Source organism: Pecten maximus, chromosome 8 (genome assembly GCF_902652985.1).
Source record: "Pecten maximus chromosome 8, xPecMax1.1, whole genome shotgun sequence".
In the NCBI taxonomy this organism is placed as follows: Eukaryota; Metazoa; Mollusca; class Bivalvia; order Pectinida; family Pectinidae; genus Pecten; species Pecten maximus.
In genome coordinates, this window is record NC_047022.1 from 45290234 (window position 1) to 45303033 (window position 12800).

The 12800-nt window shown below is 36.3% G+C and overlaps 1 protein-coding gene across 2 annotated transcripts in view; it reads right to left on the reverse strand.

The window, feature by feature from the left end:
* LOC117333663 (putative RNA-binding protein EEED8.10) overlaps positions 1-6532 on the reverse strand; it is a 41368-nt gene extending 34836 nt beyond the window's left edge. For both annotated transcript variants that reach the window (XM_033893072.1, XM_033893071.1), the window contains exons 1-8: positions 6449-6532; positions 5486-5608; positions 4391-4485; positions 3170-3253; positions 2329-2477; positions 1504-1732; positions 1140-1253; positions 345-442 (exon numbers count right to left, since the gene is read on the reverse strand). In XM_033893072.1, coding sequence (XP_033748963.1) covers positions 345-442; positions 1140-1253; positions 1504-1525 — 234 coding nt within the window. In that variant the 5' untranslated portion in view covers positions 1526-1732; positions 2329-2477; positions 3170-3253; ... (1 more) ...; positions 5486-5608; positions 6449-6532. The remainder of the gene's footprint in view (positions 1-344; positions 443-1139; positions 1254-1503; positions 1733-2328; positions 2478-3169; positions 3254-4390; positions 4486-5485; positions 5609-6448) is intronic.
* Positions 6533-12800: the final 6268 nt, after the last annotated feature.

Consider the following 12800-nt stretch of genomic DNA (forward strand, 5'->3'; position numbering starts at 1 on the left):
CATTTACTATGTATTTCGAAGCAGTTCATGTATAAAGAGTAGTATAGTTTCTCCTCTCCTAATAATTTGAATCAATTTTGAATCATTTTCATTAAAATATGATTTTCCTACAGAAACTATAGTAAAGTTTTACCATCTCTCTAGGGAGTTGATCATTCAAGTCAGGCACTCAAAATTCAAGGTATTTTCAACCCTGTGATCAATAGATATAGAAATGTAACAAAGCAATCCTGGAGACAAAATATTGCTTAACCATCACCATGGTAACTTATCTTAAAAAATTGGTAGAAAATAAACAAGAAAGATTTAAAACGAGATTAAATGACAATAATTGCAGTATTTACCCTGAGTTTAGGACAGGCCTTTGCTATGGTTCTGAGTGACACCTCAGTAACACTTACTCCAGATACATTTAACTCCGCCAGGTTCGGACAATTAGCACCTGTAAAAGGATGTTTAACAAGCTGTATATAGTCAGATTACTTCAGACACAGAGGACTAGGCAGGTACAATTTATAAATCATATGTTGATTCTTGATACAAATAACCACTGACAGAACTTCATACGGAGGACTAGGGCAGGTACAATGTTTAAATTATATGTTGATTCTTGATACAGAATACCACTGACAGAACTTCATAGACTAGGACAGGTACAATGTTTAAATTATATGTTGATTCTCTTTTTTTATAATTCTTTTATTTTTTGAAGATTTTACATATTAAAACAATAGACATGGATGACAAAAATAAAAACATACATACACACACTCTTACACATACATGTTGTGATGATGATCATCATCATCATATCATCATCTTGCATCATCGTTATCATCGTCATCATCATCACGTATCATATATGTAAACATGCATTATCATCATATATTATCACCATCATGCATCATTATCAGCATATATCATCATCACCATCATGCATCATTATCAGCATATATCATCATCACCATCATGCATCATTATCAGCATATATCATCATCACCATCATGCATCATTATCAGCATATATCATCATCATCATCATCACGCTATATGTTGATTCTTGATACAAACTACTACTGATAGAACTTCATACAGACATACAGAGACAGAGATACAGAGGACTAGATAGAATAGACTCACTAATGCTGTCAGCACATAGGTCAGTAAGTAGTTGTGGAGAGGCGGAGAGATCTAGTGTCCGTAAGTACACACCACATCGCAATAACAGACTGTTGAGGATAGAATCTGTAAGGCCTGTAAACAGATAATTGATAAAATGACAGAATTCTTCAGTTTTTCTTCACAAGTATTTCCTTTCTTACTAATTACATTCCAGCATGTCCCACCTAAAGTATCAACACTTCAGGAAAGATATTCACAGTGTTTACATTTTGTGACAGATATTCACAGGCTTACTCTTAATTAATCTTACTTTGTTCTAAATATTTGAAATCGCTAAGTCTTGTTTTATGTTATGTGATTTCCCTCCAGTAATCTGTATTACCCTTCGTGAATCCTTGGAACATGTGTCGGAACTGAAGCTTGTACTGGCAACTCCAAGATTTCTGGGCTAGGTGGCGCCACCTTCTACACACTCGTTCAACTTGAACATGTTCTTTTAGGGATAGGAAGGAGAAGATGAGAATGAGGCTGTCATCATTCAGACGTTCAATCTCGCACGCCCTACATTCGTCAAGTTCCAGAGTTGAGACATCAGGTTCTGTTATCTGTTCCTACAGGAGAAAGGTAGGTAATACCATGAGATCTGTTCATACAGGAGAAAGGTAGGTAATACCATGAGATCTGTTCCTACAGGGGAAAGGTAGGTAATACAATGAGATCTGTTCCTACAGGAGAAAGGTAGGTAATACCATCAGATCTGTTCCTACAGGGGAAAGGTAGGTAACACCATGATATCTGTTCCTACAGGGGAAAGGTAGGTAACACCACGAGGCATCTTAGTGAACAATTAAATCTTAAAAAAAGAAAGATATCTAAACAGACCATCAGAATGAAATCATTTTTTTTAATGGAAATTTTGGATTCACAAAAATAAGATAATACACCACTGTCTAATACATCTGATAAATGTTAATTTAGTTTATAATTAGAGCATATGACAATAATATTTGACTTAAATGAAGCAAGAAGGCATTACACAAACAAGTTTAGCTGATTTGTTCTGGAAAGGTTTAAGACATGTTTATTTATCATTTACTGTATAATATTTTGGTAATTTGAAAATGAATTGGCGTTCATTATATACACTCAAGATCCTCTATATCATTTAGTCTTGAATCAGAAATATATCTCATCCACACATAGCTACCTGCTGACCACACAGGAAGCCTGGTCCCCATGTCTTACTATCAGCCTTGTCTGGTGAGTGTCAGAGGAGGAGGAGGTTTCCCCTGCCATCCACCCCCCTCAGAGTAGGCCACTCGCTTAGATTCCTCCGCCGGAGCGACACGCATCTGTCTACACCACGAAAATAAACCAGCATCTCTCAACGGTCATAAACTTTAATCTACTTGGAAGCACATCACACTATTGTTATACGAATGTTAATTAGGCTATTTTTAAAGACTGTGTTACTATTCAAATAATTAATATTTTCACTCAGAGTTTTCTGACATGAAAATATTTAAAACAAAATTATGCTAAATGGATTAAAAGTACCGGTAGTCTTAGGATTAATACCCACTTGCTGAAAAATGAAAGCATCATAATTTTCTACTTGAAATTAATTTACATGAGAGCTAATTTTAAGCTCTGTGACCAGATTAAAATCTAAACATTTCCAGTGGATTCTACTGTATGATAAAGAGATCATACCCTACAACACAAGTCTTTATACTACAGGTGGATCGACATTTAACCATAGATATTAGCGTAAACATTGTACCCTCTACATACTGGGTACTACAGGTGGGCTATAACATGTCATATACTATAAATAGACTTGCTCAAATCTGCATTCTTCTTTTCTTTTTTTAAGGGAGGTGGGGCCATGTTTTCAATACGTTTTTCAATGCTGTATCTCTGATTTATAAGTATTTTTCTTTTAAATTTTTCATAGAGATGGAGGTTAAACCAATTACAACACTGAAGATTAATGTCAAAATCAAGGTAATATTTTAGCTTCTAAATGAGAACAAGTTTTCACAGACCTTCCATCTAACAGGAGTTCCTCAGCTGAAGCTTGTATTGCTCTGTTCATACCGTCCTGGTCTTCAAATGTTACAAAGGCAATGCTGCAATGAGACACCTTTCATATTAAAGTGGACTACTTGGCTAAAGGGTTAATGTTGATGCACCTTTTATTCTAATTTAACACTTGTTATGGCCTTTTTGGATTTATCCTCACTATCCCTTTTGGATTTACATGCTTTTGACCGTTAAACATCACTGACAAGTCCAAAAAGGGATGAAACAGATTATTATGTACAATGTTCCTAACACCACTGACGAGTCCATGAAGGACGAAACATATCATTGTGAATGATGTTCTAAGCCTCACTGACAAGTCTTAGAACAACAAAATAGCTGTATGATGTCCCTAAAATCTCCGACAGGTTCTAGAAGACAGCTGTATGATGTCCCTTACATCACTGATGAGTCCTAGAACGACAACTAGATGTTGGATGCCATTTCCTATCTTTATATCTGCAATAAGGTCGATAGCATATTTTCAATTTGTATGTAAACAAATCTGGTCCGATTACATTTCCTTGATTCAGTATTTCACAGGGTCAGGTTTTGAAATAAATGTGTACTAAAGTATCAATTGTATGTCTGGAAAATATTATTGTGAAAAAAAAACAGGTAAAAATGCACATGCAAAATGAGATGTAATTACTTGATAGAGTCGATTAAATCATGTGTACCCTGTCAAAAACTCCACTCACATGTACCCTGTCAATAACTCCACTGACATGTACCCTGTCAATAACACCACTCACATGTACCCTGTCAATAACTCCACTCACATGTACCCTGTCAATAACTCCACTCACATGTACCCTGTCAATAACTCCACTCACATGTACCCTGTCATTTACTCCACTGAATATGGAATACCTACTAAAGTAATAAAGAACTTGAACCCCGGGACCATTTCTATATATAGATTATAACCTTGTCTCTGGTAGTAGGTCTATATACATGTAGAATACCTACCCCCGGGGACCATTTCTATATATAGATTATAACCTTGTCTCTGGCAGTAAGTCTATATACATGTAGAATACCTACCCCCCGGGACCATTTCTATATATAGATTATAACCTAGTCTCTGGTAGTAGGTCTATCTAGAATACCTACCCCCGGGACCATTTCTATATATAGATTATAACCTTGTCTCTGGTAGTAGGTCTATATAGAATACCTACCCCCGGGACCATTTCTTGAGGTGGTCTTTTACAAGATAGCAATAGTCCACAGCTCCAAAGTGACTGAAATGTTTGGCCAACTGATACTGCTTCACCTATTAAAAGTTAGTGGAAAAATATATACATATCTATATATGTATAGATTAATAAAATGTATATCAGAGTCCCTAGTGCATATATCTGGAAAGAAACACTGGGAATAAAGTGTGAACACTGTTGTTAACTGTTTAATTTTTTTTCTGCATCATGTGAATACTTAATGTGGAAAATCTGAATAAAAATGTTAAAAGTAAAAAAGAAAAAAACCCTGTTTACTTGACTTTATAGGTCATGACGAAACTATTAGGGACATCTCAGATTAAGGGATGGCTATATTTCCCCTGACTTTCAGAAGTCAAATCACAGATCTGTAAAGTGAGTTATTACAAGGGTCTAGTGGAAACACATGATGGTGTTAATGTAGTGAGATTTCAGAAAAATGCTGTTTTATTAATGAGGAATTCAGATTGTATCTGTGCTGTGGTAAATAACCGAATAAATGTCTCTAAATAAATTAGTTTTCTGTGTCAGACACTCTCATCTCATTAAAAAACACTGCTACCTTTTGGTGGTGTGGAAAATTATGTGGCAGTCCTAGCTACTAGACATATGAACAATGAAATTCATGATCACCTATTGTCAAAACTCTAACTCCAGGATAATTGTCAAAACTCCCACTAGGAATAATTGTCAAAACTCTAACCCCAGGATGACTACCAAAATTCTAACCCAGAATAATTATAAAAACTCTAACCCAAGCTGGATAATGGTCCAAGGATAACTGTATTTGATAAATCTAGATAGTACTGCACAGCAGTCAATTTTCAAATTATATAATTATGCTATTGTGAATGATAGAAACACAAAAGTTGTTAGATAAAAATCATGTTAGGGGAATGTTTCCATTTGAAATTAGGATTGCTAGATGTTTGTGCTTAATTGATATCTCTATTTAAAAGGATTGCTTACTTCAATTAACTGATATGTAAAATTATTTATTTTAGGCCTCGACATAGAACACATCACATTGATATATAATTGTAAGGAGACACCAACCCTGTAGCTGATGTTTCCTACAAATATCTTTCTTTGGAGATTGAATTTGTCTTGTTCGCCACTCGGTTGATCCATAGTATTGGTACCCAAGTTTATTACGCTCACCAGTGCTTCAATCCATATCTGTAACATAATGACATTAAATCTTATAGGCTAGCTGCTTACTCCTTAAATAAAATTTCTTGACTCTTGACATTCCTAATCCTATACAGTATACAATCAGTGACATGTTTAATTTGTAATTTCTGGTTGTACGACTAGTGTACACCTAGCCTATGACCTTTGTACATGTACCACAGGCACAGTGTCATCGAGTAAAAACGGTGAATGCTGTTTTTTTCCCCTATTACACCCCAACACTACTTTAGCTCAGTGTTGTGGAATGTACACTACACTAGGGCTAGAGCTGGTCAACATGTGAGACTGCAAGCTAGATAAAGGTCTTTGGATATTTTTTCGTTCTGTCGACGCCGGTGTACCTAATAAGTGACCAGGGACATTTTGCACGCCCAGGAATTCGTTAATAAATATTTTTTGATAGTTTCTTTTGTAACATTCTTATGACACATTTATCTAACACCATGCAAAATTTCACTTCGATAGAATGATTGCGTAATATACAGAAATGCACCGCTGAATTTGTAGTACAGCGCCATCCCGTCACAAGTTTGCCCTGGTCCCAACTTAATTTGCTGACAGATAGATACCGAGTCCAATTATCTGTAGAATGTTTAAAGCATTATTGCATTCCAACGGTAATTAATGCGGTAATTAATACTGTAACACGCAACGACTACTTTTTTGACAGGTGCAATATAACAGCTGATATATTTTTTTCTCCCAGCAACTGTCAGAAGTCGTCCAGGTCATCGCAAACGTGTTGGCTCTGTAAACATGCAGTAATAGCCTAATTTTATAAATAGGTCGGGATTTCAGTTTTACGACACTGCCAAAGGAAATTACCATTCATCTTCCTTAATCAGCTACGTTGTCGCGATCTACATCTTTCTTTTCCACAGATTCGCGCACATATTTGGATTTAACCACAATTTTACCTCTAATACAGAAGATTTAGATATATTATCCACAGTTACTTCCCCTTAGTCGTAACTTTCAGAATCAGGGGTGAGAAATTTGAGAAATAACCAAACAGTTTGTAATAAATGAGGATTGGATTGGTTTGGTTTATTTTGCTTAACGTCCTATTAACAGCTAAGGTCATATAAGGACGGCCTCCCGTGCGTGCGACATGCATACGTGTGGTGAGTGCGTATGTGTGTTTTTGGAGGCTGCGGTACCTCACTGAAGCATACTGCCGAATACACCCAGCAGCACACCCCATCCGGTCACATTATACTGACAACGGGCGAACCAGTCGTCCCACTCCAAATATGCTGAGCGCTAAGCAGGAGTAGCAACTACCATTTTCTGGTATGTCTCGGCCAGGGGACAGAACTCAAAGCCTTCCTCACAGGGGCGAACGCTCAACTAAAGGCCAAAAGTGTATGGCGCGGGAAGGATGTCATAATTAAATATTTTTGCCTAGGCAAAAATCGAATATTGCTTAGGCAAAAATATTTCAGCCTAGGCAATATTCGATTTATGCTTAGGCAAAATTATTTCTGCCTAGGCAAAAATCGAATTTTGCCTAGGCAGAAATAGAATTTAGCCTAGGCAGAAATCGAATTTTGCCAAGGCAAAATTATTTTTGCTTAGGCAGAAATATTTTTGCCTAGGCAAAAATCGAATTTTGCCTAGGGATAGTTACAAAAACATTAAATAGATGTTTAAATACAAAATTATTTGAATTAGATAAAATGGCATAGTTTATAATATACAAAATTCATAGAGCTAATCTAAAATTATTTTTTTGTGAAACAGTTACGATAAGAGATTGTATGTTGTGCCAGGCTTGTTGTTTATTCAAATTATCAAAATAGTGTTGTATTCCATGATCAATTTTATATTAAAATTTATATCCATGTAAAACCATATAACCTGTCTAATTTGAGCTTATCACATTGTTTGTTTGTTTGTTTTGTTTTTGTTTTTTTTACAAAAAGAGCCCGGCACGACATAGATAAACACTAATACAATGATATTATTACAACTGTTTCACCCCCCCCCCCCCTCCCTCAAAAAAAAACCCCCAAAAACCCCCCAACAATACCCCCCCCCCCCCCCCATAAGAAAAAAAAATCCATCATAGATAAGCCCTCTAAAATTCTTTAGTTTACCAATACACACAAAAAGGCGTGTAAGTAATTAACCACACATATACATGTAGATAAACAGGTAAACATAATTTTCATACTAAGGTTTTTTCCAAGTACTGATCTACACCAGTCATTTATTGATATCAATTACATCTATAGTTGGCATCAATATAATGATTATATACTCTTATAGGATTCCGTTATCTAATTTGATGATATTGAGTATTTTATGCGGGCGGAAAATGGGGGAGTGCAATTAAATATCATGATCCACCGATATCTTGAGTATATAAAGTTGACACTGGGTAGAAACAAGATATGAAATATATATATTGTGATTGTAGCATATGTTATGATGACTGATAAGGGCAATTTATCCTTTCCGCTTTGTCACCATGAAAAGCAAAAAGGTGTCCCAAACGGCGCTTTTTCGGAGCAAATTTCATGGTCACGTTGATAAGGCTGATGATTGGTGTTTATGTACTATATATATAGTATTTATGTTTGGTAAAAGGGTAGGACAAACTAGGGACGTATAATATTCTATCTCGCGATCATCATTTGTCAGTTTGCCATAGTTAGTCTACCCTGATTTCCTTATTTGTGGCCAATATTTTGAACTATATTGGACTGTTATATATTTTTTTTAAATGCCGCCATCTTGAATTTCACATCTATTATTCAAACATGCCGCCTCTGTAACAACTTCTTCATAAAATAATTTAAAACTTCCCTTGTTGTGGACTTTATCAGACCAAAAAGTCCGAAAAGGTAATCACTACATGTGTACATGGGAGTTATGTATTTATATAAGGTATGTTAATGATGCGTGGTCGTATAGGTCACACCTGGCCAGTAGCGAAGTCATTGGTACAGGTGATAAACCTTGTTTTACCTTGACACGTGATTCATGTGTGATGTACAGGACAGCTATACACTAAATCAGAGACCCGTTTATGTTACCATGGATTCTCTCAGAGTATGTATACATTTCTATAACACGAATCGACAGATACAGAACCGAGCATCCTTGCCATTGTGATATAGAAGTTACTTGAAGTCATTAGATCAAAGATTGTATTAATAAAATGTGACAAAACACACCGTGAAAGGTTTGGACCAAGGTTTTACAATGAACTTGAAAATGAACGGGAAAATTAAGGGACATATTTATCACAAACAGTAATGTTGCGAAACCATTTTAAGTTATAGGAAAATTATGCCCATCACGTAGATAATAATATCTATATCCCTCGTTTAGATTATGACTTATAGAATCTAACATGGGTCTGTTCCGTGGACGGGGATATCTCAACCCAAGTGTAAGAGTTTGGCCAGAGTGCTGGTCAGCCAAACTCATACACGAGGGTTGAGATACAGTAATCCTTGTTCGAGGAGCAAACCCAAGTTTGATTATTTTTCTCACATTTTTGCAAGCAAATGTAATTTTTTTTAAAAGTTTTTCATCGCACCATCTTCAATACACCTTGGAATGTGCGTCAAAATCAATGACTTCATCATTTACGACTTGGTTTCCCAACGTAAAATGATGACGCTACGTTATTGTGAGCAGCGTCATATAGCGCGTGCCGGCTGTCTTTATCCCCGGTAATATCCCTGTGAAGTACAGTATGTGAGAAAATTATGTCCCTCACATTCCTATGATAGTGGATACCAGTCAGGATGTTTTCGTAGATATACCTATGACTGTCATTTCAATGCCCAATGCCTGATTTTTTGCTATTTGTAATCTATCATGTACATTCATGTAGTTTTTACTATACACATCCGTTTGGCCTGAATTGCCACCATATAACCTTACCGAACAAAATGGAATCATAATTCTTATGTAACCCTGGTAAATACTAGCCGCAATATACCGCTCGGCTAGCTATAGGGAGGTCTTCTCTCTAGTAAGCCAGGGGTCCCGTGTTCGATCCCTAGCGAGGCAGTGATTTAAATTCAATTAATCATGCGCTCTGTTACAACGAAATAATTCCCATTGGAATGGAAACATAAGTATAAAGCTGCAGAATTATAGGGCAAAGAAACCAGCTAACATATCTGAAATATATGAGGAGAAACAAAGAAGCCAGCTTAGATATCTGAGGATTCGGTAATAAGACTTTTGGTTTTCATCAAATGTAGATGGAAATAATACACGAGCGAAACAAGCAAAACATGGACATGTAAGCTCAATCGTTACTCTGATTCAAAATAAATTAGGAGGGAAATGAGCAAACCATTTATATAGAGCCCCTTTAGATAGGACCATGTGTCCTGGAAGGGCTAGCGTCTTCTGTTAGACGACAACACCATCCATGCAAGTCCCTGTCAAATAAAATAAGTGTATAACATAATAATTTGCGTACTTACCGATAAACGTCTATCTATATCAGAAAAAATCAGCATCAATTGAAAAACATGTTTCCGTTAAAGAAAGAAATAATGTCTTTATTATAGATAAGATATCCCCACTTAACATTCTGTAAGATTATTAGTGTCTACCAAAAGTAGCGTTATCATTGATTTTTGCTGTCCAATTGTTGATTCGTAAGGAGCGACTGTATTTAGGAACTCTTTCCTTTTTTTTGGGGGGGGGGGGGGGGGGTCTTTCTAAACAGCTTTAGTTGAGCGTTCGCCCCCGTGAGGAAGGATTTGGGTTCTATCCCCTGGCCTTTAGTTGAGCGTTCGGCCCTGTGAGGAAGGCTTTATGTTCTATCCCAGGCCTTTAGTTGAGCGTTCGCCCCTGTGAGGAAGGATTTGGGTTCTATCCCTGGCCTTTAGTTGAGCGTTCGGCCACGTGAGGAAGGATTTGGGTTCTATCGCTGGCCTTTAGTTGAGCGTTCGGCCATGTGAGGAAGCATTTGGGTTCTATCGCTGGCCTTTAGTTGAGCGTTCGGCCCCGTGAGGAAGGATTTGGGTTCTATCGCTGGCCTTTAGTTGAGCGTTCGGCCCTGTGAGGAAGGATTTGGGTTCTATCCCTGGCTGCTCCTGCTTACTAGTACAACTCTCTGTGGAAGTGGGACGACCGATTCGGCCGTTGTCAGCATAATGTTTTCGGCAGTATGCTTTAGCGAAGTAGTACCATAAAGTCGACATCAGATCCATATTGTAGCCTCCCTAAACATACATGTGCATTCATCACACACACAGGTAAGGCAATCTCACACACAGGTAAGGCAATCTCACACACAGGTAAGGCAATCTCACACACAGGTAAGGCAATCTCACACACAGGTAAGGCAATCTCTCACACACAGGTAAGGCAATATCACACACAGGTAAGGCAATCTCACACACAGGTAAGGCAATCTCACACACAGGTAAGGCAATCTCACACACAGGTAAGGCAATCTCACACACAGGTAAGGCAATCTCACACACAGGTAAGGCAATCTCACACAAAGTTAAGGCAATCTCACACAAAGTTAAGGCAATCTCACACAAAGGTAAGGCAACCTCACACAAAGGTAAGGCAACCTCACACACAGGTAAGGTAATCTCACATAAAGGTAAGGCAATCTCACACACAGGTAAGGCAATCTCACACACAGGTAAGGCCGTCCTCAGATAATCGTACGATGTAGTTGTTGATAGGAGGTTAAAAACCAAACCAGACCCTTCAGTTGTTGATAGTCATTAAATACACAATTGGTATAAGACTGTTTTCTTCTCTATAGCCTAGTCTAGGTATATAAGATAAAGAATAAACTACTCCGTACAAAACCCCTGGTTACACGATGTTCTTTATCGATCGATTACCTAACAGATATGATCGTGACAGGTCACACGGCCAATCAGTGATGTAATATAACTAACGGCTGTACAGGGTCAAACATTCGGTACCGTATACCAATACACGAACTGATTCCTCTCCATAAGTCTTAATCAGATTCAAAGTTGATATTAAAAAGATGGGAAGTATAACATTTTTATGGCACCTTTAAAATGATGGAATTTACTTTTGTGATTGAAGATTGTACAAAAAAATCAGAAGTAAATATATATTAGCCTAGATTGTAAAAAATAAGAAATAAATATTAGCCTAGATTGTACAAAAAGATTCATACGGAAATTAATATTAGCCTAGATGGTACAAAAAGGTTTATAAGCATAAATATCAGCCTAGATTATTCAAAAAGATTCACAAGCAAGCAAACATTAGCCTAGATTGTGCAACACTATTCCCAAGTAAATAAATATAAGCCTAGCTTCCAAGTTGTAGACTACTTTGAGCTTGAATGATTTCGAGTTTCCCTTCGAAATTTTTGCACTTTTGGCATAATCAAAGCATAACCTAGAAATTGTAGAGGGGCGACATTCTGTTTGGTACTGTTTTACCCATTACTCTATGGTAAGGTGTTATGGTCAAGATATATCCAGTTATATTGATGTGTAAAGATGCTATCCGCAAGATAAATTCATTTGTAAAGGTGTTATTGTCAAGATATATCCAGTTATATTGATGTGTAAAGATGCTATCCGCAAGATAAATTCATTTGTAAAGGTGTTATGGTCAAGATATATCCAGTTATATTGATGTGTAAAGATGCTATCCGCAAGATAAATTCATTTGTAAAGGTGTTATTGTCAAGATATATATTGATGTATAAATATTCTATTAGAAAGCTAAATTAATTTGTAAAGGTGTTGTCAAGATATATTTTCATGTGTAAAGATGTTATTGTCAAGATATACATCCATGTATAAATATTCTATTAGAAAGCTAAATTAATTTGTAAAGGTGTTGTCAAGATATATTTTCATGTGTATATACTCTATTAGAAAGCTAAATTAATTTGTAAAGGTGCTATTGTGAAGATATATTTTCATGTGTAAAGATGCTATTGTCAAGATATATTTTCATGAGTAAAATTCTATTAGAAAGCTAAATTAATTTGTAAAGATATTATTGTCAAGATATTCATGTGTAGATATTCTATTAGATGGCTAAATTAATTTGTAAAGGTGTTATTGTCAAGATATATCAATGTGTAAGGTGATATTGGCAAGATAAATATTCACGTGTAAAAATATTATTCGCAAGCTTAATTCATGTGTAAATGTGTTATTGTCAAGATATATATTCACGTGTA